This window comes from Pan troglodytes, chromosome 16, assembly GCF_028858775.2.
Source record: "Pan troglodytes isolate AG18354 chromosome 16, NHGRI_mPanTro3-v2.0_pri, whole genome shotgun sequence".
Classification (NCBI taxonomy): Eukaryota; Metazoa; Chordata; class Mammalia; order Primates; family Hominidae; genus Pan; species Pan troglodytes.
In genome coordinates, this window is record NC_072414.2 from 67,255,344 (window position 1) to 67,281,644 (window position 26,301).

A 26,301-nucleotide genomic window follows, 5' to 3' on the forward strand; every position below is an offset into this window, starting at 1 on the left:
TCAGGCATTGGGCAATAGGCAGTTCCAGGTACAATCTGAGAGAAGGGAATCACATGAAGTGACTGCTACATTTTTCTGGTGGGGAAAGTTTCCAAACCCTCAATGACAGCATGAGGAAGCAGAGTCCAAGCCAAGAGGATCAGTCTTGTTTGGTGGAGGAAACAGGGACTGCCACTCAGGGCTGCTAAAATGTGTGTGGCAGAGTATCAGAAAGGACGGAGTTGCAGAGAAGAAGCCCCAGAAATCTTATAGAGGTTGTTGCAGGTCCTTGGCCAAATCCCAAACAATGAGTGTGCGGATTGAGGCTCTGCAAGGCCCAGCACAGAACAGCCGATGGGGAGCTGAAAGCTAAACAGCGATTTCAGTGGTCACAGACTGATGGAGATACATCTGAATTCTGGCTCAGCCAGAGTCTCCACTCTTGGAATCTCAGATCTTGATGAATATTCCAGACATTCACAGAGGGCCTAGAAGGCCATGCCTTGGGATTAAGGAAGATTCCCTGGGAATAAGGGCAAAACTGAAAAACAGCTCACCCTAACAAAGCCTAAAATGTAGCCTTGACACACATGATCAAGTTAACCCAACAGCAATTTAATTCCCTGCCAAAATAAAACTCAACACTAGAGTAGGATAACATAACCCACATCTCTACAATGAAGGTTCACAACGTCCAACAGCTCAAGAAATACTAGATGTGTGAAAAAAGTGAGAAAATATATCCTAAAATTAAGAGAAAACCAGTCAATATGAACAGACCCACTGTGCATGGTGGCTCACGCCTGTAATCCCAGCACTTTGGGAGGCCAAGGCAAGTAGATCACTTGAGCTCAAGACTTCAAGACCAGCCTGGGCAACATGGCATAACCCCATCTCTACTAAAAATTCAGAAATGAGTTGGGTATGGTGGTGTGCAGGGGCCCATAACCCCCAGGCTGTGGACTGTACCCGTCGGTAACCTGGTAGGAACCAGGCTGCGCAGCAGGAGGTGAGTGGTGGACAGCGAGCATTACTGCCTGAGCTCCGCCCCCCATCAGATCAGCAGGCATTAGATGCTCATAGAAGCGTGAACCCTAATGTGAACTGCACATGCGAGGGATCTAAGTTTCACACTCTTTATGAGACTCTAATGCCTGATGATCTGAAGTGGAACAGTTTCATACCATAACCACCACCCCCGATCCCGTCTGTGGAAAAATTGTCTTCCATGAAACCAGTCAGGACTGCTGGTGGCACGTGCCTGTGGTCCCAGCTACTTGGAAGGCTGAGGTGGAAGGATGGCTTGAGCCTGGGAGGTGGAGGTTGCAGTGAGTTGAGATCATGCCACTGCACTCCAGCCTGGACAACAGAGTGAGAACTTATCTCAAAGAAACAACAACAAAAAAAGGGCCAGGCATGGTGGCTCACACTTGTACTCCCAGCACTTTGGGAGGCTGAGGCAGGCAGATCACCAGGAATTCAAGACCAGCCAGGTGAGGTGGAGGTTGGAGTGAGCCGAGATGGTGCCATTGCACTCCAGCCTGGGCTACAAGAGCAAAATTCTATCACACACACACACACACACACACACACACAAAGAGAGAGAGCAGACCCATAAATGGCTCACACATTGGAATTAGCAGGCAAGAGCTTTAAAGTAACTATATACATACATTAAAGAATTTAGAAAAATATCAACACCTGTGAAGATGGTGGAAAAAAATTTAGAGAAATAAGTTTTAGTATAAGTATGTCCTAAATATGCATGGTACATACTTACTAAAAATAGTTTATTTTTTATCAGAAATCTAAATTCAACTGGATGTTCTATATCTTATCTGGCATCTCTACCCCAAAGCCAAGCAGGAGAGAATCTACAGTCTTATCTTCCAGCAGGTGACCTAGCCTAGGACAGGGCCTGGCCAGGGGCAATTGTGAATTGGATGGATTAGAGATGCCAGTCATTCAGTGTGTCAAAGGTTTGCCAGACCTGCATACAATCAACATTATTATTATTGTTATTTTAATGTTAAGATTTTATTTACAAAGATTTTTGTTGTACAGAAAGTAAAAATGCTGTTACAATCCCGGTGTAACTGGTAGCCACAGATGGTCGACTCACCAATCACAGCTATCTACGCTACAGCAAGATTCTCACACAAAAACCTAACAACACTTACAATTTTGTTGGGGTGAAGTCCCTAAGCTCGATGGTAGATTGGTAGATTACCAAGAGGGACTACATGGAGGAAGACGGAATGTCACAGGAACTATTCTTTGGCTCTTTGGGTGGGTGGGTGTCCTGGGGTTTGCATCAGCTACCTTTTTTTTTTTTTTAAACAGCTACCAAATCCATGAGCAGTCCAACCGATACTGAACAGTTCTGTTTCTGCAGGTCATCTGGGGTCTTAATCATCTTCTCCTTCATCATCCGTTTCTCTCTTCCTCTTTTTACCTTTCCTGCCTTCTTCCTCCTCTTCATCCTCATCCTCATCTTCATCTTCTTCAAGTCCAAATTCTTCTTCCTCCTCACTGACTTCGTCTTCGTCATCTCCTTCTACATTTTCATCTTCTTCATCAAACTCCTCTTCTTCACCATCTTCATCCTCCTCGTCTTCCTCGTCTTCTTCTTCGCCCTCCTACTCTTCATCCACACCATCCACCTCAGCATCTGAGTCAGGTTCCTCCTGGTCCTCTTGGTCATAGCCATCCATGTAGGTAAGCTGGGGCAGGAGCTTGAAGACACTCTCTCTCGGTAGTCATTCATGTTAGTAACCTCACAGTTAAAGAGGTCCAGGCTTTTCAGACATTCTAACTTTTTCAAAGGTTCCAAGGTGCTGATATCTTTCAGTTTATTTCCACTTAAGTTTGGACGTGTGAGATTTGGAAGCTTTTCAGCTAACATATCCAGACCTCCAAAGATTCTATTTTCACTGAGTTCAAGCTTTTTCAATTTAGGCAGCTTGGGAAGATTTGAAACTGAGATCAAGCCTACATTTATTAAACTAAGGAACTCTAAGTTCACAAATTCAGCTGTTAAGCCCTCAATTTTTCCATCATTTGATTTGCAATTGTCCAAGACAAGTTCTCGAACAGCTGACGGGGTCCAGTTCCTCAGCTCCAGGTGGATCCTCCTCTTCATGTCCATGTTCCCCTCTTCCCCCCTCTTCAAACTTAACTTTCCGCAGCGGGGGCGGATGGGGGAGAGGCGTCCTGGCCTGCACAGCGAGGGCCGTCAGAAGGGTTTGCTCGCGGCAGAGGCCGGCGGCGCGGTCCTGGGTGGCGGGCAGCGTGGGGGCAGGCGAGCGGAGCCCCCGGAGCCAAGTTACTCAAAGGAGCGTAGAGGACATTATTTTTATTTTTTTATTTTTATTTATTTATTTATTTTTTTGAGACGAGTCTTGCTCTGTCGCCCAGGCTGGAGTGCAGGGGCGCAATCTCGGCTCACTGCAAGCTCCGCCTCCCGGGTTGACGCCATTCTCCTGCCTCAGCCTCCCCAGTAGCTGGGACTACAGGCGCCGGCCACCACGCCCGGCTAATTTTTGTACTTTTAGTAGAGATGGGGTTTCACAGTGTTAGCCAGGATGGTCTCGATCTCCTGACCACGTGATCCGCCCACCTCAGCCTTCCAAAGTGCTGGGATTACAGGCGTGAGCCACCGTGCCCGGCCTTTTATTTAATATTTTTGTCTAAAGCAACTTTAAAAATTTAAACCTGTTATTTGGAAACATAGATTCAGAGGAAATTTCAAAGATGGTACAGAGAGGTTTCATGTACTCTTCACTCAGTTTCCTCCAAAGGTTCTATTTTGTATAAATGTAGGACAATATCTAACAATGTCATGTGTCTAGGTCTATACCATTTTATCATATATGTAGACTCCTTTAACCACCGCTACAATCAAGATACAGAACTGTTCCACTGAAGGGGTGGCCTGCCCCTTCACACCTGTGGGTATATCTCATCAGATGGGATGAGAGACTGAGAAAAGAAATAAGACACAGAGACAAAGTATAGGGAAAGAACAGTGGGCCCAGGAGACCCGCACTCAGCATACCGAGGACCTGCACCGGCACCGGTCTCTGAGTTCCCTCAGTATTTATTGATTACTATTTTCACTATCTCAGCAAGAGGAATGCAGTAGGGGAGCAGGGTGACAGTGGGGAGGTCAGCAAGAAAACATGTGAGCAAAGGAATCTGTGTCACAAATAAGTTCAAGGGAAGACACTATGCCTGGATGTGCACGTTGGCCAGATTTATGCGTCTCTCCACCCAAACATCTCAGTGGAGTAAAGAATAACAAAGAAGCATTGCTACCAACATGTCTCGCCTCCCATCACAGGGCGGTTTTTCTTCTATCTCAGAATTGAACAAATCTACAATTGGGTTTTATACCAAAACATTCCATTCCCGGGGGCAGCAGGAGACAGAGGCCTTCCTCTTTTACTAATCCTCCTCAGCGCCGATCCTTCACGGGTGTCAGGCTGGGGGACAGTCAGCTCTTTCCCATCCCACAAGGCCACATTTCAGGCTATCACATGGGGAGAAACCTTGGACGATACTCGGCTTTCCAGGGCAGAGGTCCCTGAGGCTTTCGGCAGTGCATTGTGCCCCCGGTTTATCAAGACTAGAGAATGGCGATGACTTTTACCAAGCATACTGCTTATAAACATTTTGTTAACAAGGCACACCCTGCACAGCCCTAGATCCCTTAAACCTTGATTCCATACAACATATGTTTTTGTGAGCTCAAGGTTGGGGCAAAGTTACAGATTAACAGTATCTCAGGGCAAAGCAATTGTTCAGGGTACAGGTCAAAATGGAGTTTCTTATATCTTCCTTTTCTACATAGACACAATAACAGTCTGATCTCTCTTTTCTCTACATTCCATCACCATGAAAATCCCCCTCCTGCTATTCCTCTGCACTCATTCCTGGCTCTTCCCCTCCACTATTCCTACTCCTGGCAACCACTAATCTGCTTTCTGTCTTTATAATCTTGTCACTTCAAGAATATTATAAAATGCAAAAATTAGCTAGGCATGGTGGCACCAGCTTGTAGTTCCAGCTATGTGGGAGGCTGAGGCAGGAGAATCGCTTGAACCTGGGAGGTAGAGGCTACAGTGATCCTGCCACTGAAGTCCAGCCTGAGAAACAGGGCGAGACTCTCTCAATGAATGAATGAATGAAGGCCTGGCACGGTGGCTCACACCTATAATCCCAGTGCTTCGGGAGGCCGAGGCCGGTGGAACCACTGAGGCCTGGAGTTTGAGACCAGTCTGGCTAACATGGCAAAACACTGTCTCTACTAAAAATACAAAAATTAGCCAGGCATGATGGTGAGTGCCTGTACTTCCAGCTACTTGGGAGGCTGAGGCATGAGAATTGCTTGAACCTGGGAGGCGGAGGCTGCAGTGAGCCCAGATCGTGCCACTGCACTCCAGTCTGGGCCATAGAGTGAGACTTCATCTCAAAAACAAAATAAAACAAAACCAAACAAAGAAAAAAAGAACATTATATAAATGGAATCACACAGTATGTGGCCTTTTGAGACTGGCTTTTTTTTTTCTACTCAGCAAATGCCCTTTAAGATCCATCCAAGTTGTGCATGTTCCTTTATGTTTTTTTCTGTTTGAGATGGAGTCTCACTCTGTCACCCAGGTTGGAATGTGGTGGCGTGATCTCAGCTCACTGCAACCTCCGCCTCCTGGGTTCAAGCAATTCTCCTGCCTGAGCCTCCTGAGTAGCTGGGATTATAGGCACCCACCACCATGCCTGGCTTTTTTTTTTTTTTTTTGAGATGAAGTTTTGCTCTTGTTACCCAGTACAATGGTGCGATCTTGGCTCACTGCAACCTCTGCCTCCCGAGTTCTAGCAATTCTCCTGCCCCAGCTTCCTGAGCAGCTGGGATTACAGGTGCCTGCCACCACATCCAGCTAATTTTTTTTTGTATTTTTAGTAGAGACAGGGTTACACCATGTTGGCCAGTTTGGTCTTGAACTCCTGACCTTAGGCAATCCACCTGCCTCGGCCTCCCAAAGTGCTGAGTTTAGAGGAGTGAGCCATTGTGCCTGGCCCCCTTTTATTGTTGAATAGCATTTCATAGAATAGATGTAGCAGTTTGCTTAACCATTCACCTATTGGGGAGTATTTGGTTGTTTCCAGTTTGGGACTATTACAAATAAATCTGCCATGAACAATCATGTATGAGTTTTTGTGCAGACATCAGTTTTATTTTCTGGTACAAATGCCCAGAAGCAATTGCTAGGTCATATATTGAGGTATATGTTTAATTAAAGAAGCTGCCAAACTATTTTCTAGAGTGTCTGTACCATTTTATATTCCCGCCAGAGATGTATGAGAGAGTTAGTTTTGTCTGCATCCTCGCCGATATTTGATATTATCACTATGTTTGATTTGAGCTGTTCTAATAGATCTGTAGTGATATCTTACTGTGGTTTTAATTTGCATTTCCCCAGTGGTTAGTGTTGAAGATCTATTCCTGTGCTTTAAGTCAATTAATTTTTAAAACCTAAATAAATGTATTTAAAAAGGAAACTTTTGCTTTGGGAGGCCCAGGCGGGTGAATTGCTTGAGCCCAGGAGTTCGAGACAAGCCTGAGCAACATGGTGAAGCTCCATCTTTACAAAAAATAAAAAGTATCCAGCGTGGTGGCGTGCGCCTATGGTTTCAGCTACTCAAGAAGTGAGGCAGGAGGATTGCTTGAGCATAGGAGGTCGAGGCTGCAGTGAGCCATGATTGCACCATTATACTCCAGCCTGGGTGACAGAGCAAAATTCTGCCTTAAATAAATTAATTAATTAAAGGAAATTTGTGATTAGTGATTCTCAGAGTGTGGTCCCTGAGCCAGCAGCATCAGCATCACCATCACCTGATAATGTTAGAAATGCAGATTCTCAGGCACCATCCCAGACCTCCTGAATCAGAACCTCTGAGGCGTGGGTTCAGTGATCTGTGATTTAACAAGCCCTCCCGGTGAGAATCGGTCTCACTTACTACAAATAGAAGGTAATAGTAAAAATAAATGCATCCGCATATCGCCTAAAATCCTCTTGTGGGCCCCAGGTTGGCACAGCACACTTTCGGGCAGGAGCCCCACTCACAGAGGCCGTGACAAGAATGCTCCTGCCCCTGGGGTTGTGCAGTGACAGCTCACACAGCTCCACGTGGCGGTTCTGAGTTTGGGAAGCGCTGATGTAGTCCTACTACAGCCCTTCCTGCCCTTCACTGGACTGAGAAAATCCAGGCTCTGAGGAGAGCGAGACTTGCCCAAGGTCACCCAGCAACATGGTCAGTCTCCTTTCCCAGGGCCCTCACTGTGCCTGGCCTGTTTAAAGCCTGCCTCTATTCACTGCTGAGTGAAAAATCCAGCCTCAAAACAGAATATGGGGAAGGATACTGTCTTGTGCAGCTTATGTTTATAGCTGCAGATACATGGGAAAAGAAGTCCGAAAATACTGTTGAAGCAGTTATTTAGGGAGAGAAGTGGTTTGCTGGTTTTTTGTGTTTTTAGCTTCTCTGTATTTCTTAATTTTTATCACAATAATCATGTTTAGTTACATAATCAAAATGTATTAAATATAATATTAAAAATTAACATGAAGCCTGATCCAGCCACGGCCTATTGTTGGCAGAGTCAGGAAGCCTTCCAGATAGAGCAGCCCCGTACCTGCCCCAGGTCACACCCTGGGCCTGGGCACATGCTAGGTCCTCTGTCTGGATACCCTCACCCCATGGTGGCCTCCACATCTGTACCCACCAGCACCTCCTGTGGGCAAGGCCCTTGCCTGCATCCAGCCCTGGGCACCCCCTAGACCAGAGGGCACCTCATGGTCTGAGAGTCCGCCTGTCTCTAAAGAGAGGAAAGCTCCTTGGGACATGTGTTCCACTTGACTATCACCCCTGGCCTGGTACAGAAAGGTGGACAGTGGGTATTTGGTGAATAAATGAATGGATGATTGGAATGAATCCCCAAAATGGTGATTTCCAGAGGCCCTTCTCCAGCTGGCCCAGGTGGAACCAGTTCCACTTTTCACAGGAAAGCCAGGTGTGAGGAGTGGGGCAGGTGTGTGTGAGGGGCCAGGTTTTCGAAGGCTGCATGGACATGGCACTTTGGTGGGTCTGGGGGCAGCACTGCTGCTGTGGGAGCCTCAGGGAGGGCTCATCCCTGGAATCCCCCAGGGTATCCTAGTGCCCCCAGCTGCTGTGCGGTGTGAGAATTCCTGGCTGGTGGGGACACACAGGGATTTGTTTGGATTGGCCACCTGGTCCAGCCCAAGGAGCTGCACCTCCAGCCCCTTGGGGAAAAACTCACTTTTGATGTGTGATGACAGCTACAGGCAAGGGGAGGGAGAGGTGTGCTGGGCCTCAGCCTTAGAAGCCAGAAGCCAGTTCATGCCCCTACCTTGGTCTAGGTGGGAAAGGGATGCGGCCTCAGCTAGCTCTAGGGTCCTGGGTTATGGTCAGAACCCTCCCTTATGGACTCAGTGACTTGGGCTGACCCAGCCCCTCCCTAAGCCTTATCAGTGAAACCAGGGCTGGGCCAGGGCCCTCAACACCTCCCAGCTCCAACCTCTGGCTTTGTCCCAGGAGGGCAGGAGATGAGACAGAGGTGACCCGGGCTCTCCTGTTTACCTCAACCTCCTTGTGAAGCCTCCCTCTTTCTGCCTGTGAGGTGGGTGGGGCCGGAAGGAGGGACATTCACCTGTGGGCCTCTGACATCTCTGCCCAGGTGTGCCTGCAGAGCCTGGTCTATACCCGGTGCTCTGTTACACCCTACAGCCTGGCCATGACCTCCCTGCCTCCAGAGCAGCTCTGGCCCAGGGAAGAAGCTGGTCTCTGCATCGAATGATAGGTAGAAATTGGAAGTGGGAACGATAGCTCTGAAAAGGAGTCAAGGAGGAGGTGCCTTCCCAAGGACGTGGAGGATTTTTCCAGAATGGAACTTGACTGGGGTGGGCAAACATCAGGAGGTAGGAAGGGTGGCTCCCTCTGTGGGAGCCGGGGCAACTTGCCTGGGCCAAATGGTGCTAGGCTGTGGGTAGGGGTGGGCAGAGCTGGGGTTCCCAGAGCCTGGGGTCCCTGTCCTTGCAGAGGACTCGAATGCAAAACAAGTGTCCCCTGCCTTCTGGCTGGGGGACATCCTCTGCTTCCAAGCCCAGACATACACCAGCTGCCACAAGCCCCTGAGGCTCTTCAGAGGACCAATGGGCAGCCACACCCACGCTGGGCCAGCCTGCTGGACCCACCTGCACCCTGGTCAGAGCCCATGACTGAGGGGACTCTCTGGGGACAATGGGGGCAGTCTCATGCTGCCCTCTTACAGGTGGATCCATCCCTGGGATCTGGTGTTGGGCTGGGGTGGGCTGAGGCTGTTCTCTGCTGGGGTGCCTGGTGGACAGCAGGTGGAGCAAGTTCTCCTTGGCTTTCCTGGACCCCAGGACACAGCTGAACACTGCACTTTACCCTGGATGCCTTCGGATTCTCAGGGGATCCTGGGAAGGAAGAGGGGGCTGCCCCTGCAGGGGGCCAGGGCCCTGGGCCATGCTTGCTCCCCCCAGTAGGCACCTTCTCTCCAGATCAACATCACCTGATTCCTGAAGGCCTGGGCTACTGACCAGAGCCCCAACTCCTTCACCAAGGCCTGTCTTACATCAGACCAGCTAGTATGAGTTTGGAGCCGAAGGGGGCAGAGAGAGAACACAGGGCTCTGTAAGCGTTCTCGGCTCCCTGCTGCGGTAGGCCCAGTAGAAGGCCCCCCAGAAATCTGCAGCTGCTGTAAGTCACTGGGAGGAAGCTGCAGCAGACATGTGTTTCCCAGCCTGGTAGATGCAGAGGGGTGTCCGGGCCCCCAGGTGGGAGGCCCAAATGAGGCCTTGGATGTGGCAGTGCAGGAATTCTAGCCAGCTCTGGGGCCCTGGGCAAGTCATTTAACCTCTCAGAACCCTACTCCTGGTCACCATGGGGCTCTTGTGTGGATGTAAAGAACCCCCCCTGGCCACTTATGTCCCATCAGTGGAAGCCTAGCATGGGTGGAGACCCCCGAGACTGAACTCAGTGGTGGGATCCAGCCTTCCCAGCTCTCCTACATAGAGCCCAGAGCCAGCAGGGTGGGCTTCCTGGAGAAGCAGGTGCTCCTGTGGGCTGGAGAGCATGAGTAGGGGTCCCTTTGGAAAGGTGGAAGAGGCTGCGGTCAGTGGAAGCCATAATGAGGCAGAGCTTGGGCAGAAGGGGCATGATTGGGGGATCTGAGGCCCAACAGAGACTGGACTGAGGACACTATGGCCACCTACAGGACACTGTCCTACTCAGGCAGTGGAAACTTAGCTAGGGCTGGGCCACCTGGTCCTGAGTGAGGCTTCACCAGTCTTGGAAACTGTGCCCAAGGTGGCTTCATGTAAGAGCGCATCTCAGCACTTTTTTTTTTTTTTTTTTCTGAGACAGGGTCTTGCTCTGTCATCTAGGCTGGAATGCAGTGGCAAGATCATAGCTTACTGCAGCCTCAGACTCCTGGGCTCAAGCGATCCTCCCACCTCAGCCTCACAAAGTGCTGGAATTATAGGCCTGAGGTATGCAGCTTGGTTTTAAATCTTAATAAATATCTCCTCCTGGTCTGCTTCCCTGGCTGACACACATGCTGGAATCTTGCGCCTAGACAGACATGTTTCTGGACTTGGTTCCATTTGTTCTGACGGCCTCCTCTCTCTCAATGACCACACATTACAGTATGTGGCTATTCTTACACATTTCTGTATAGACTTGAGGGTTAGTATATTAACGTCAAAGTTCTACTGGTTTTTCAAGGCTGGATGGAATGTTTGGGTTAATTTAGTTGTGGGCATCTTGACAATATAGGCTTTCCCTCCAGGAACGGTGATTCTGGGACGCAGGTTTTGCACATTCTGGTTTATTGCTTGGCTCGCTGCCACAGAGGGATGGCACTGCTCCACACGCCATGCCCAAGAGATGTCCCACCTTATCTTTCTAAATCAAGCTGAATGTTCTCAGTTGACAGGATATCATATCAGTGCTGCGGGGACTCACTCCCCACAACCCGAGATGAAGTGAGGTGGAGACTATGGAGCAGATCCGTGCTGACTGCATTCGCCCTTCCTGACCCGCACTGCTGCTGGCCGCGGCTGTGTCTGAGTCGACAGACGGCATTGATTTGGGGACGGGGTGGGGGGCGGTGCTGGAGAGATGCCCCTCACCTCCCTTAGCTCCTCCTGTCCAGCCAATGCTTGGCCACCAAGGCCCCTGACTTCCAGGCCCCAGTCACCACTAACAGGGTGCTGCATGGGAACAAAGTGTAGGCCCAGAACCTGGAGTTCAGGTCACTCCTCCTTCCAGTCGAAGCCTCTATCCCTCCCAGGTGAGTCCACCCTCATTCCTCCATGGGCCAAATATCCTAAACAAAGGCCTGGACATGGGGTCTTTATCCAAGTGCCCAGAAAACACACACAGAAAGGCTCTGCAGGCCCCCTGTGGCCTGTCAGAGGTAAGAGCCTGCCCATCAAAATGCACAGTCCAGGTTCTTGCAGGGAGGTGAGGAGGGGAGGAAGAAAAGGTCTATCTCATTCTTTCAGCGGGAACTCAAACTTGGGAAAGCCAGACGCAGTACATTTCTTAATCCTGATACTTTTATAACTGGTTACAGCGGGGTCACATGCACAACTGTTTTCCAACATCTTTCAACGGGCCACATAACATCCTGCAGCTTATTTTTTTATTTTGTAAGGCCAGGGGCAGTGGCTCATGCCTGTAATCTCAACACTTTTGGAGGCTGAGGCAGGAAGTCTGCTTGAGGCCAGGAGTTCAGGACCAGCCCAGGCAACATAGCAAGACCCAGGATACAACAGAGAAAGACCCTGTCTCAAAAAATATCTTTTCCAAGTGCAGTGCCATGATCATAGCTCACCATAGCCTCCAACTCCTGGGCTCAAGCGATACTCCCACTTCAGCAGCTGGGACTATCAGAGCGCAGCACCATATCTGGCTGATGTTTTAATTTTTAGTAGAGATGCGGTCTCACTATGTTGCCCAGGCTGGTCTTGAATGCCTGGCCTCAAGAGATATTCCCAGTGCGACCTCACAATGCACTGCGGTTACAGGCATGAGCCACTATGCAGCCCCTGCAAAATCTAACTGTCCTTCAGGTGCTTCTTTTGGACCTCCTAGCTAGACTGTCATTGGAAAATACTAGTTTATTATTTTCCCACATTTATGTTAATGGATTTCCCATGTTTTATTTGTCTAGACTAGGGTTTCTCCACAGCAGCACTATTGATGTTTAGGGCTGGATAATTCTCTGTTCTGGAGCTGTTTGCACCTCGCAGGATGTTTAGCAGCATCCCCAGCCTCCGCCTGCTACATGCCAGTAGCACTCCTCAGTGTGACAGCCAAAATGATTTCAGATATTGTCAAATATCCCCAGGGAGGCAAAATCACCTCCAGTTGAGAACTGCTGACCTAAAACCCTCTGGAACAATGTTAGATCATGGTAATGATAGCACATACTGCTCCTGACCTTAATGGGAATACCTCTAGCATCAAAAAGTATAGTAGTACCTGTATACTACTGTCTGGGCTGTTATTAGTACACTGTATTAGTCCATTCTCACTCTGCTATGAAGAAATACCCAAGACAGGGTAATTTATAAAGAAAAGAGGTTTAAGTTGACTCACAGTTCTGCATGGCTGGGGAGGCCTCAGGAAACTTATAATTATGGCAGAAGACACCTCTTCACAGGGCAGCAGGCGAGAGAAGGAGAGCCGAGCAAAGGGGAAAGCCCGTAATAAAACCATCAGATCTCGTGAGAACTCACTATCACGAGAACAGCATGGGAGAAACCACCCCCATGATTCAATTATCTCCACCTGGTCCCACCCTTGACACGTGGGGATTATTGCAATTCAAGGTGAGATCTGGATGGGGACACAGAGCCAAACCATATTATATCCTTTATATTAGCATACTGTATCGAAGTATAATTTTCTTTCTTTTTTTTTCTTTGAGATAGAGTCTCGGTCTGGCTCTGGCTGGAGTGCAGTGGCACGACCTCAGCTAACTGCAACCTCCATCTCCTAGGTTCAAGCAATTCTTGTGCCTCAGCTTCCTAAGTAGCTGGAACTACAGGTGTGTGCCACCCCCTAGCTAATTTTGATTTTTTTTTTTAGTAGAGACGGAGTTTCACCATGTTGGCCAGGCTGGTGTCAAACTTCTGGCCTCACGTGATCCCGCCACTTTGGCCTTCCAAAGTGCTGAGATTACAGGCATGAGCCACCGCACCCAGCCTGAAGAATAACTTTTACAATGTTAAAAGCATGACTTTCATACAAATAATGAAGGAATATGTATAAGATATTTTCTTTAATTCACAAGGGAGTTAGCAACATGGTGAAGCAAGTTCAAGGAGCTTTTTGAGAGACAGTGTCTGTAATGCTCCAGGAAGGGCATTCCGAAATGTATTCTGAGATAGAGACAAAACTTGTTAATATCCTATAGGGAGGTCAGGCATGGTGGCTCACACCTGTAATCCCAGCACTTTGGGAGGTCAAGGCAGGCGGATGACCTGAGGTCAGGAGTTCAAGACCAGCCTGGCCAACATGTTGAAACCCTGTCTCTACTAAAAATACAAAATTAGCCAGGTGCAGTGGTGGTCACCTGTAGTCCCAGCTACTCAGGAGGCTGAGGCAAGAGAATCGCTTGAACCCTGGAGGCGGAGGTTGTAGTGAGCTGAGATTGTGCCACTGCACTCCAGCCTGGGCGGCAGAACGAGATTCCGTCTCAAAAAAAAAAGGGGGGCCGAGCGCAGTGGCTCACGCCTGTAATCCCAGCACTTTGGGAGGCCGAGGCGGGCGGATCACGAGGTCAGGAGATTGAGACCATCCTGGCCAACACGGTGAAACCCCGTCTCTCTAAAAATATAAAAAAATTAGCCCGGCGTGGTGGCGGGCGCCTGTGGTCCCAGCTGCTCGGGAGGCTAAGGCAGGAGAATGGCGTGAACCCAGGAGGTGGAGGTTGCAGTGAGCCAAGATGGCGCCACTGCACTCCAGCCTGGGTGACAGAGTGAGACTCCATTTCAAAAAAAAAAAGAAAATCATATCGGGAAATAAAACTGCCATCTTTGGGTGTTATCTTTTCCACTGGACAGAAACCTGTAAGTTAACATATATACATATTCTCAAGAATATTCATAACATATTCTGTAGTATATTTCCCTACACTAGTGGTTTTCAAAGCATGGTCTCAAATGTCACCTGGGAATATAGACACGCAATGCTCAGGCCCCACCTCAGTCCTATTGAGTTAGAAACTCTGGTGTGGGGCCCAGCAGCCGGTTTCACGAGCCCTGCAGGTGATGATGATGCACTCTAATGTGTGAGAACCACGGCTCTAAATAGTCAAATCATCTTTTTTTTTTTTTTTTTTTTTTGAGACAGAGTCTCACACTGTTGCCCAAGCTGACTGAAATGCAGCGGTGCAATCTCGGCTCACTGCAGCCTCCACCTCCCACGTTCAAGCGATTCTCATGCCTCAGCCTCCCGACTGGCTGGGATTACAGGCACCCACTACCACACCCTGCTAATTTTTTTTGTTTTTTTTCAGTAGAGACAGGTTTTGCCATGTTAGCCAGGCCACCGCTCTCGAACTCCTGACCTCAGGTGATCTGCCTGCCTCGGCCTCCCAAAGTGCTAGGATTACAGGCATGAGCCACCGTGCCCAGCCTTTATTTATTTATTTATTTATTTATATTTTATTTTATTTTTTTGAGATGGTCTCCTTCTGTTGCTCAGGATGGATGGAGTACAGTGGTGCCATCATGGTTCACTGCAGCCTCCACCTCCCAGGCTCAAGAGATCCTCTGACCTCAGCCTCTTAGGTAGCTGGGACAACACGTGTGCACCAGGACAAGCGGGTAATTTTTTGTAGAGACTGGGGTCTCCCTATGTTGCGCAAGCTGGTCTAGAACTCCTGGGCTCAAGCGATCCACCGGCCTTGGCCTACCAAAGTGCTATGATTAAAGGTCTTAACATTCTTAAAAAATTTTTTTGACATGGTTTAGGATAGTCTAGTAACTTAACGTACTGTTGTTTTCAACAGGCTAGTGGTTATGATTTGTAAAAGAACTCTTCAGAAATGAGCTCAATTTTACCATGAATTGGGACACTTTACATTTCTATTTTATAGTGCAGTTTAATTGTCATGGGCTCTGTCTTTTAAAAACCTGAAAACCTGCAACAATAAAACCAGCTGCACCTGTTGCATGGGATAGGCATGGAATTGAGGAGAGAGCTCAAACTACGGTCAGCCCTCTGTATCCTGGGGTTCTGGATCCTTGGATTTAACCAACTGTGCATCGAAAATATTTGGAAAAAGTAAAACAATAAAAAAACACAGGCCGGGTGCAGTGGCGGGCGCCTGTAGTCCCAGCTACTCGGGAGGCTGAGGCAGGAGAATGGCGTGAACCCGGAAGGCGGAGCTGGCAGCGAGTGGAGATCGCGCCACTGCACTCCAGCCTGGGCAACAGAGCAAGACTCCGTCTCAAAAATAAAAATTAAAAAACTTTATAACAGCTATTTACAAAGCATTTACGTTGTATTAGGTATTATAGTAATCTAGAGATGATTTAAAGTATACGGAAGGATGTGCACAGGTTATTTGCAAATACTATGCCATATTATATCAGGGACTTGAGTATCTGTGAATTTTGGTATCTCTGGGGTCCTGGAACCAACATCCTGAGGTTACCAAAGGACGACTGTATTCAATTTTGTCTCTGGTTATTAGTCTATTCTCAAATGTATTTTTGTTGTTGTTTTGTCTTTTTGTTTTTGCCTCTTCAAGTCAATGTCGGAAACTTAGTTGTTCTAGACTACCCATTAGCTCAGAGCTACCAGTAATCAGACTACCACTGCAACCTAAGCAACCGATTTTTCTTCCCCATCAGACTGGCAAAAATTAAGATAAGCATCTATTGATGTTGAAGCTGTAGGGAGTTTTCCTGAGCAAGTAATTATGACAGCCCTTTTTGCTAGGCACCTAGATGATTCATCAAAATGAAATAAAATACCCATGCACTTGAAGAAGTTATCTGGTTTATTTCCTTACCTGGGTGCTGGTTATGTGAGGTGCACAGTTGATGAAAACTTATTAAGCTTTATAATAGGTACAATTTTCTGTATGTGTAGTAGACTTCAATAGTTTTTAAAATGTCTTTTGCCACAGCCCGCAGCTGTGTATAATGCTATTCGCTTAACAGTGGAAAACGTGTCAATGACCTGAAACACCCTGGCTCCCGGGATCCTACCCCCTTAAGTTAAACAAATGAAATAACTTCCACTGTCTTTCCTAATGTCTTAATTCGGTCCTCAGTTAAACTGGCGGTTGGCGCCAGTTTTTTCCAGGGAAGGATTCTGGGAGACGGAGGAGGAGACGCCAGCATTTCGCCCCCTGCACCTCCAGCGGGCTGCGGTCCGCTCCCGGCCTCACTCGAGCAGGCCCCGCCCTCCCAGAGGCAGTTAGTCCAAGTCACGTGATCGTCGACTCAGCTGACCCTGCGGGACCGGAAAAAGAAATTCCCGGGCCCTGGCTTCTTGACGCGATGGTGAGGCACCAGGGGCGAAGCGAGGCACCAGGGGCGAAGCGAGGCATGGGCTGCTGGAGCGGGAATAAGGGGGCGCCAAGTGGCTCCGGAAACTGGGGGAGGTTGTACTGGCCTCTCCGCAAACACAGTGTGTGCGGGCGTGAGGGCTGTGAGTCTGGTAGGGAAAAGTCCACCACTCTCCCGCTCCCGAGACGGGGGCGGGGGTACGGGGCGGGTAAGACAGAGCAGGCCGGCCGGCTTAGAGTCCCGGTGCTTCCCTGGCGGAAGGAAGGGCCCCTGCCTCCCGGGGCAGGAACTAGGGCTTGTCTGGAGCTGGGAGTCCTTTCAGGTCTTCCCCATCCCCAAGAGGACCTCCCAAGGATACCCCCTTCCCCAGCCCTGCCGTGGGGCTTGTACAAGAAGGTGCTTAGAATCAGGCTCACTCTTGCACACTGTTAGGAAGCCCCTCCGCTCTTTCCAGAGCCAGAAAGTAGTAGTTTTGGGGTTGAGACTTATCCATCCATCCATCCAATCCATCCATCCGTACGTTCTAAGCGCCTAGTCTATACCATGAAGTGTGCTGGGCACTGGGAGGACTTGAGCTGCCAAGGGAAGGGGAAATCGGAGGCTTGAATTGGAGTCATAGCTAAGGCTCCAGGGGCAGAGACCTAACCGCGCCTTGTGTGTAGTGCTAAGGGGGCTTCCTAAGGATGCCATCAAACTTAAAGGCGGATGGATGGCAGGAGCTGGCTGGCTGAAGTACAGTTTGTGTACCAGGGGTAGGGAGGCAAGGGTGGGAGACGTGTGTCTTCAGACAGAGAACAGCATGTGCAGAGACTTCAGGTTAGAGAGAGTATGGCTCCCCAGGAATGGATGCATTTCCCATAGCTGGGAGAGTATCATCTGCAGGTTAGGGAAAGATGAGGCTGGACAAGTAGAGAACAAATCTTCCTGGCTCTTGGATCACCACAATCAAGATAATGAACGTATCCACCGGCCTCCATAATTTCCTTGTGTGAGGGGCTATTTTAAGAAGTATAATCAAGAAGGGCTGTTCTGGCTGGGTGCGGTGGCTCATGCCTGTAATCCTAGCACTTTGGGAGAGTGAAGAGGGTGGATCACCTGAGGTCAGGAGTTCGAGACCAGCATGACCATGGCACTCCAGCCTGGGCAACAGAGGGAGACTCTGTCTTATTTTTTTATTTTTTAAAAAAAGAAGGGCTGGTCTGATGTGTCACTTAAAGGATAGCAAGCCACTGGCCAGGCACCGTGGCTCACGCCTGTAATCCCAGCACTTTGGGAGGCTGAGGAGGACGGATCACTTGAGGTCGGGAGTTCAAGACCAGCCTGGCTAACATAGTGAAACGCTGTCTCTACTAAAAATACAAAATTAGCCGAGTGTGGTGGCACATGCCTGTTATCCCAGCTACTTGGGAGGCTGAGGCAGGAGAATCACTTGAACCTGGGAAGCGGAGGTTGCAATGAGCCGAGGTCGCGCCATTGCACTCCAGCCTGGGGAACAAGAGTGAAACTGTCTCAAAAAAAAAAAAAAGGATAGCAAGCCACACAGAGAGTGCAGCAGGCATGGAGGCGGGAGCAAGGCTGGTGTGCCCCAGCAGCAGCAGGGAAGCCGGAGTGGCTGGACTTGTGTGGGTATGGGGAAGAGGGGAGAGAGATCACTCGTCTCTGTGAAGCACCGGACTTTGTTTTATCCCATGCTGTACCCCCAGCACTTAGAGTGGGAGCTAGCATAGAGAAGGTGCTCAATTGATGTTTGCCGAGCAGATGAATGCCTGGAGTAGACCTCAGAGCAGGGTTTGGTGGCAGGGTGGGTCAGGGAGAGAGTTTACTCAACAGCCTGGTGATAGGGGAGAACAAGAGGCCAGAGGGTATCCATCTATGTCGGGGACCAGGGGTCCCTGCTGGGCAGCAGTGTGGGAGACACACGGATCCTGGCCACACCTCAGGCCTCCCTCCAGCCTGATTACCTGCCTCCCTTCCTTGCAGAGGTTCCGGTTCTGTGGTGATCTGGACTGTCCCGACTGGGTCCTGGCAGAAATCAGCACGCTGGCCAAGATGGTTAAGTGCACAGGGTCTACACTGGGTGGAGGAGGGGTGTTGGGCTGGGGATTGTGGCTGTAGAGGATGGTGAGGTTTCTCTGGGGCTAGGGCCTCAGTGCTCTCAGCCTGTGCTGCCATGCTTTGTGACCTTGATCAGTGGCTGGCCTGCTCTGAGCCTGTCCCCAGGAAGGAGGGGTGAGGTTTGCCAGCCTGGCTGATGTAAGGACTTCCCTTCCAGTCCTCTGTGAAGTTGCGGCTGCTCTGCAGCCAGGTACTAAAGGAGCTGCTGGGACAGGGGATTGATGTGAGTACAAGATCCAGCACCCCATTGTCCCATGACCTTATGACCACCACTGCCCTGAAACTCTGCACTAGGCCCGGGGAGACGGGTGAGCCAGCCTCTCAACCTCTCTGGGCACCTCCCTTCCTTCTTTCCAGCCTGTCTGTTCCTTATCGCAGGATCCAGGCTGGGGGTGAGGGGCTGGTGAGCAAGGGCCTGGCACCCCCTGAAGGTCTCCTTTCCCCATAGTATGAGAAGATCCTGAAGCTCACGGCTGACGCCAAGTTTGGTGAGTATCCCGCTGAGTCTATAAGCCCCAGGCAACCCTGGGAACTTGGCCTGGTGCCTGGTACAGAGTGGCCCCCCACCCCTCCCAGCAGCATCCTTAACTTACCTTCCCTAGTGGAGGAGCATGAGGGAAAGAAAGACCGACAGTCCCACCTTCCTGTCCTCTGTCAGCTCCTGGTGGAGCAGTAGCAGTGCCTGTGGCTCCAGGAGGCCTGGGGGCTTTGAGCTAAAGTTAATAGGGCAACAGGGAGGTGGCTGGACCCACAGTGACACCCCCTGCCCCACCCACGGGTCCCTCAGAGTCAGGCGATGTGAAGGCCACAGTGGCAGTGCTGAGTTTCATCCTCTCCAGTGCGGCCAAGCACAGTGTCGATGGCGAATCCTTGTCCAGTGAACTGCAGCAGCTGGGGCTGCCCAAAGGTACGGGTTGTGGGTTGGCAGCTGGGCAGCCTGTCGGCCAAGGGCTGCTAGAGAGGGGACAGGCCCTGAGGTGTACCCTGCCCTGTTTGGGCCAGGAGCCCAAGCCCAGCCCCCACCTGCTACCTCCAGAGCTTCTCCATTCTACCCCCAGAGCACGCGGCCAGCCTGTGCCGCTGTTATGAGGAGAAGCAAAGCCCCTTGCAGAAGCACTTGCGGGTCTGCAGCCTACGCAGTAAGTATGAGGCCAGCCAGGGTCCGGGCTCATTCTAGAAGGTGCACGCAGCACGCAAAGTGCATGGAGAGTCCAGGGAGACGACTTAACCACGGTCACATGGTTACTAGCAGCCGTAGAGCTGGGACCTGGCCCTGGGTCTCCTGACTCCCCCCAAGGTTTCTTGTCACTGAGGTCTGCTGTGGGTGATGCGAACTGATTATCGGGCACCTGCCCTGTTCTGAGCCTGGGTCAGCAGGATGGGAGCTTCTTAGAGGCCACATAGCCTTGAATGGTTGAGAGCTGAGCCAGGGTGTCGGCTGAGGTCTACTTGGCTTGCCTGCTTTGATCCTGAGAGCCACCCACCCCATCTCACAGTGAATAGGTTGGCAGGTGTGGGCTGGCGGGTGGACTACACCCTGAGCTCCAGCCTGCTGCAATCCGTGGAAGAGCCCATGGTGCACCTGCGGCTGGAGGTGGCAGCTGCCCCAGGGACCCCAGCCCAGCCTGTTGCCATGTCCCTCTCAGCAGACAAGTTCCAGATCCTCCTGGCAGGTGAGGCTCAGCTATTCCTTGACGGGTAAGAGGCTCTCCCAGATCCGCCTGACTGCCTCCCACCTGCCCACCTCTTCCCTCTGCAGAACTGAAGCAGGCCCAGACCCTGATGAGCTCCCTGGGCTGAGGAGAAGGGTGTTCCAGGCCTGTGTGGAGCCGCCCTGCCCATATGGAGTCACGCCCTCTGAACTGCTCTTCGGGAGGCAGCCCTGGTTCTAGGATGCTGAGGCCCTGGCCCGGACTCTGGCCTCCCAGATCCCCAGCTGCCTCACTTCTCTCTTGAGAACTTGGCTCAGGGCTCCTGAGGACCTTTCCCAGCATTACCTTCCCTTCCCTTGAAAGGCAATTGTTGGCTGTTTTCATAAGCAGGAAAAATAAACAGAAGTATAACGGAATGTGTGCAGGGGGTTCTGTTTGGGTTCAGATCAAGGGTTTTTGTGAGAGAAACACAAGTGACCTACAGGCCTCCTTGGTGCATCACTCATTTTCTTTTCTCAATTGCTGATTGAGGGAGGTCATAGGTAAGGCCAACTGAGGACCAAAATGCATCTGCTTGTCTGGTGAGAAGAAAATCAGGGTTCTAGCTCCCAGATCTGGGATGCTTTTGGCTCTGCTGCCTTTGCCCCCTGGCCATGTCCTCAGGCTAGCAGCACGTTGGTGGCCCCAAAGCCAAATGCCCCTTGTACAGAAAGGAGATTGCCCTTGTTTCACTGCCATCTTCTATTTATTTATTTATTTATTTAGAGACGGAGTTTCGCTCCTCTTGCCCGGGTTTCACTGCCATCATGTTATTTATTTATTTTGAGATGGTACAGTGGCGTGATCTTGGCTCACCACAACCTCTGCCTCCTGGGTTCAAGCAATTCTTCTGCCTCAGCTGCCCGAGTAGGTGGGATTACAGGCATGCCCCACTACTCCCGGCTAATTTTGTATTTTTTTTTTTTTCAGTAGAGATGAGGTTTCTCCATGTTGGTCAGGCTGGTCTCGAACTCCTGACCTCAGGTGATCCACCCACCTTGCCCTCCCAAAGTGCTGGGATTACAGGCGTAAGCCACTGCGCCCAGCCACTGCCATCATCTTTAGGAAGAGAGAAGTGACCATGCCTGAACCAGTCATTGGCAAGAGGAACGGTGTTACGGACTGAATGTTCATGTTCCTCCAGAATTCATATGCTGAAGCCTCTGTCCACACATGCGCACCAGATGAGGGCCATGTGCACACACGAGGTGGCTGTCTACAAGGCCAGAAAGAGGGCTGTCAACAGGAACTGCGTCTGCTGGCACCTTGATCTTGAACTTCCCAGCCTCCAGAACTGTGAGAAAGAAATCTCTATGGTGTAAGCCACTAGTCTGTGGCATTGTTATAGCAGCTCGAGAAGACTAAGGCAGATGGGCTTCCAGGACTGGCCCAGACCAGCCAGGGCTCCTTGTAGAAAAGGCTGATGCCAGGGTTGGCACATGGAGGGTACAAGGAGGACTCGCCTGGAGTATCTTTTGGTGTAAGGAACCTATCAAAGAATAATGGCTTGTTCCACTGGCCAAAGATGGGACAATTTGAACATCAAAAGAGATACTGACTCCACTCCTGACTTCTGCTTCTGAAAAAATGAAGTAGGTGTTTTCCCTATTCCTCCCACTAAGTACAGTTAACAACCCTGGATGTTACATATAAAACAAACAAAAAGACTCCGAGCGATGGAGAGAAGGCACCCTAGCCTGGCTGGGATCCTCAGGACCTGAGGCTCCACAGAGAGAAATTCCTGGAATCTGGACCCCATGGCCCAGTCAGGTTACACAAAACTGATCATCACAGATCTGTAGAACTATACAAAAGTGCTAACATTCATGATTAGAGTCTCAGAAGGTAAGGAGGAAGAGAGTGGAATGGAAAAAGTATTCAAAAAAATAATCACCAAAGGCCAGGTGCAGTGGCCCATGCCTGTAATCCCAGCACTTTGGGAGGTGGGACGATTGCTTTAGACCTTGCAACTGGCCTGAGCAACACAGGGAGACTCAGTTTCTCCAAAAAAATAAAAAATTAGCCGATCATGGTGGTGCGTGCTTATAGTCTCAGCTACTCAGAAGGCTGAGGCAGGAGGATCAATCGCTTGAGCCCAGGGGTTTGAGGCTGCAGTGAGCTGTGATCATACCTCTGCACTCCAGCCTGGGTAACAGAGCTGAGACCCTGTCTCAAAAAAAAAAAAAAAAAAAAAAATGTATATATACACACATTGGAATATTTTTCAGCCCTTAAAAAGCAGAAGGTTCTGTCATTTGTGACTTGGATGAACCTAGACGACATGATGCTAAGTGAAATAAGCCAGGCACAGAGAGACAAATACCTTGTCACCTCACTTATGCCTGGAGTTGAAAAAAAGGCCTGGGGCAGTGGCTCACGCCTGTAATCCCAGCACTTTGGGAAGCCAAGGTGGGAGGATCGCTTAAGCCCAGGAGTTCGAGACCAGGCTGGGCAACATGGCAAACCTGTCTCTACAAAAAGTAAAAAAATTAGCCGGGTGCAGTGGCACATGCCTGTAGTTCCAGCACTTGGGAGGTTGAGGTGGGAGGATTGCTTGAGCCAGGGTGGTCAAGGCTGCAGTGAACCATGATAGTGCCCCTGCACTCCAGCCTGGGTGACAGACCCTGTCTCAAAAAAAAAAGTTAAATTCATAGAAGTCGACAGTAGAATGGTGGTTAGCAGAGGCTGGAGGAGAGAGAGGGTGGGTTGTGGGGAAAAGGGGAGACACCGGTCAAAAGGTACAAAGTTCCAGTTAGGAGGAGTACATTCTGGTGATTTATTGCACAGCGTGGTGACCAGTTAATAATGATGTATACTTCAAAATAGCTAAAAGAGGGTTTTAAATGTTCTCATCACAAAGAAATAAATATTTGAGGTAATGGATATCCTAATTAGCCTGATTTGATCTTTTTTTGTGTTTTTTGTTTTCTTGAGATGGAGTCTCACTCTGTTGCCTAGGCTGGAGTGCAGTGGCGTGATCTTGGCTCACTGCAACCTCCACCTCCCGAGTTCAAGTGATTCTCCTGCCTCAGCCTCTGTAGTAGCTGGGACTACAGGCATGCACCACCACCCCTGGCTAATTTTTTGTATTTTTTGTAGAGACTGGGTTTCACTATGTTGGCCAGGCTGGTTTTAAACTTCTGACCTCAGGTGATCCGTCTGCCTCGGCCTCCCACCGTGCTGGGATTACAGGCATGAGCCACCGTGCCCAGCCGATTTGATCATTCCACAATATATACATGTAACAAAACATCACACTGTACTCCATAAATTCATACAATTATTATTATTTGTCAATTAAAAATAAAACTATAGATAAGTCAAACTGGTATTCTAAAAAATGTTCCACCAGCCACAGTTGGGCAAGAAGAAACAAAAATGAAAACTGGGAATAAACAAAGTGATAAAAAAATCACAAGGAGACTATCCTTGGCAACATGGCAAAACCCCATCTCTACAAAAAAATACAAAAATTAGGTGTGGTGGTATGCACCATTGTCCCAGCTACTCAGGAGGCTGACGTTGGAGGATCACCTGAGCCCAGGAGTTCGAGGTTGCAGTGAACCATGATCATACCACTGCACTCCAGCCTTGAGTGACAGAGTGAGATCCTGTCTCAAAAAAAATAAAAAAGAGGTTATCCTGTCTTTTTAGTCAGGATAACCAAATAGCCCTGGTCAATGAGGTAAAGCTATACTTGACAGATGGATTCTATCAAATATATTAAGAATGACAATTAGAAAATCACTTTGAGGCTGGACACGGTGGCTCACGCCTGTAATCCCAATACTCTGGGAGGCCAAGGCAGGTGGATCGCTTGAGGTCAGGAGTTCGAGACTAGTCTTGGCAACGTGGTAAAACCCTGTCTCTACTAAAAATACAAGAAATTAGGCGTGGTGGCCCCCACCTGTAATCCCAGCTACTGGGAGGTCGAGGCTGCAGTGAGCCGAGATTGCACCATCGTTCTCTAGCCTGGGCAACAGAGTGAGACCTGTCTCAAAAACAACAATAAAAACTTAAAACTTTATTTTCTTTTGAGACAGGATCTCAAAGCGAACTTTTGTATTTTTAGTAAAGACGGGGTTTCACCATGTTGGCCAGGCTGGTCTTGAACTCCTGGCCTCAAGTGATTCACTCCCCCCTCAGCCTCCGATAGTGTTGGGATTTCAGGCATCAGCCACTGCGCCTGGCCAAAAACCCAAAACTTTATATTCATTGAATAGCAACTACCCATTTCCTCCTTCCCGGCAGCTCCTGGCAACCACCATTCTACTTGCTGCTTCTGTGTGTTTAACTGTTTAGGTACCTGATATAAGTGGAACCATGAAGTATTTGTCTTTCTGGGGTTTTTTTGCTTGTTTGTTTTATGAGACAGAGTCTCGCTCTGTCGCCAGGCTGGAGTGCAGTGGCACGATCTCGGCTCACTGCAACCTCTGCCTCCTGGGTGCAAGCAATTCTCCTGCCTCAGCCTCCCAAGTAGCTGGGACTACAGGTGCCCGCCACCACACCTGGATAATTTTTGTATTTTTATTAGAGACGGGGTTTCACCATGTTGGCCAGGATGATCTTGATCTCCTGACCTCGTGATCCACCCGCCTTGGCCTCCCAAAGTGTCGGGATTATAAGCGTGAGCCACTGTGTCCAGCCTAAGTATTTGTCCTTCTGTGACCAACTTATTTAGTGCAATGTCTTCGAGGTTACCCATGTTGTTGCATGTGGCAGTATTTCCTTTTTTTAAAGGCTGAATAATATTCCATCGTATACCACATCTTTTTTAGGGGGGCAGGGATGGGGATAAGGTTTCACTCTGTCATCCAGGCTAGAGTGCAGCGGCATGATCACAGTTCACTGTAGCCTCTGACTCCCAGGCTCAAGCAGTCCTCCAGCCACAGCCTCTGGAGTAGCTGGGACTACAGATGCATACCGCTATGCTAATTCTTTTCTTATATAGAGATGGAATCTCCCTATGTTGACCAGGCTGGTCTTGAACTCGTGGGCTCAAGCAGTCCTCCTGTCTTGGCCTCCCAAAGGGCTGAGATTACATGCATGAGCCACCATGCCCAGCCTGTTATATATCACATTTTTAAAAATCCATGTATCGGTTGGTTGTTTCCACATCTTGGGAATAATGCTTCAATGTGTGTTATCTCTTGATTGGGGTGGCAGTTACATGACTATGTGTTTGTCAAATATTGCAGTCTGAAAGGGGTAAATTTTACTATATGTAAATTATACCTTTATTTAAACAGAACAACAAAGAAATTACTCCATAGATTATTTGGTGTTCACAAGGTATGAAGCATATGTTTTCTAATGCAGAGGTCTGGCTGCCACAGCCCCTGTCTTGATCAGTTTCAGCTCCCAATAAAGTGGGACAATGAGATACTGGGTGCCTCCTGATATGATGCAATTCAAAGTACAGAGCAGTGGCCAGGCGTAGTGGCTCATCCCTGTAATCCCAGCACTTTGGGAGGCCGAGGCAGGCAGATCACCTGAGGTCAGGAGTTTGAGACCAGCCTGGCCAACATGGTGAAACCCCGTCTCTACTAAAAATACAAAAATCAGCTGGGAGTGGTGGCATATGCTTGTAGTCTCAGCTACTCAGGAGGCTGAGGCAAGAGAATCACTTGAACCCAGGAGGCAGAGGTTGCAGTGAGCCAAGATCGTGCCACTGCACTCCAGTCTGGGTGACAGAGCAAGACTCCATCTCAAATAAAACAAAACAAAACAAAAAACAACGAAGTACGGAGCAGCACCTAGGAAGTATCCCTGAATATTTATATAATCAAGCCTTTAGATCTAATTCCCAGCATGCAGGATGAACCACAGATAGAGGACCAATCTCTGTGACAATATCAGTGACACCCTGAGGATACATTCAG

At 49.4% G+C, this 26,301-nt stretch overlaps 2 protein-coding genes across 10 annotated transcripts; one reads left to right on the forward strand and one right to left on the reverse strand.

Annotated features, from left to right (window-relative positions):
- Positions 1-2,521: 2,521 nt before the first annotated feature.
- On the reverse strand, positions 2,522-3,303 carry LOC100608360 (acidic leucine-rich nuclear phosphoprotein 32 family member B-like). Its single transcript, XM_054666846.2, has one exon. It carries the CDS (start codon positions 3,125-3,127, stop codon positions 2,537-2,539), a length of 591 nt encoding a protein of 196 aa, XP_054522821.1. The 5' UTR covers positions 3,128-3,303; the 3' UTR covers positions 2,522-2,536.
- A 13,098-nt stretch (positions 3,304-16,401) lies between these two features.
- COMMD4 (COMM domain containing 4) lies at positions 16,402-20,796 on the forward strand. 9 transcript variants are annotated; one of them, XM_016927230.3, is made up of 8 exons: positions 16,402-16,607; positions 18,594-18,665; positions 18,886-18,951; positions 19,177-19,216; positions 19,516-19,635; positions 19,787-19,867; positions 20,225-20,401; positions 20,488-20,796. In XM_016927230.3, exons 1-8 carry the CDS (start codon positions 16,605-16,607, stop codon positions 20,526-20,528), a joined length of 600 nt encoding a protein of 199 aa, XP_016782719.1. In that variant the 5' UTR covers positions 16,402-16,604; the 3' UTR covers positions 20,529-20,796. The 9 variants fall into 9 exon arrangements, with proteins under 9 accessions (XP_016782719.1, XP_016782722.1, XP_016782720.1 ...); XM_063794233.1 differs by having other exon boundaries at positions 16,591-17,601; XM_024349294.3 differs by having other exon boundaries at positions 16,595-16,650.
- Positions 20,797-26,301: the final 5,505 nt, after the last annotated feature.

Excerpts from the sequence above, each read along its gene's own strand:
- COMMD4 (XM_016927230.3), top strand. Across the intron at positions 19,217-19,515 it reads CACGGCTGACGCCAAGTTTG|AGTCAGGCGATGTGAAGGCC; the intron begins GTGAGTATCCCG and ends CGGGTCCCTCAG. Across the intron at positions 19,636-19,786 it reads GCAGCTGGGGCTGCCCAAAG|AGCACGCGGCCAGCCTGTGC; the intron begins GTACGGGTTGTG and ends TTCTACCCCCAG.
- LOC100608360 (XM_054666846.2), bottom strand. The coding sequence starts at position 3,127 with ATGGACATGAAGAGGAGGATCCACCTGGAGCTGAGGAACTGGACCCCG.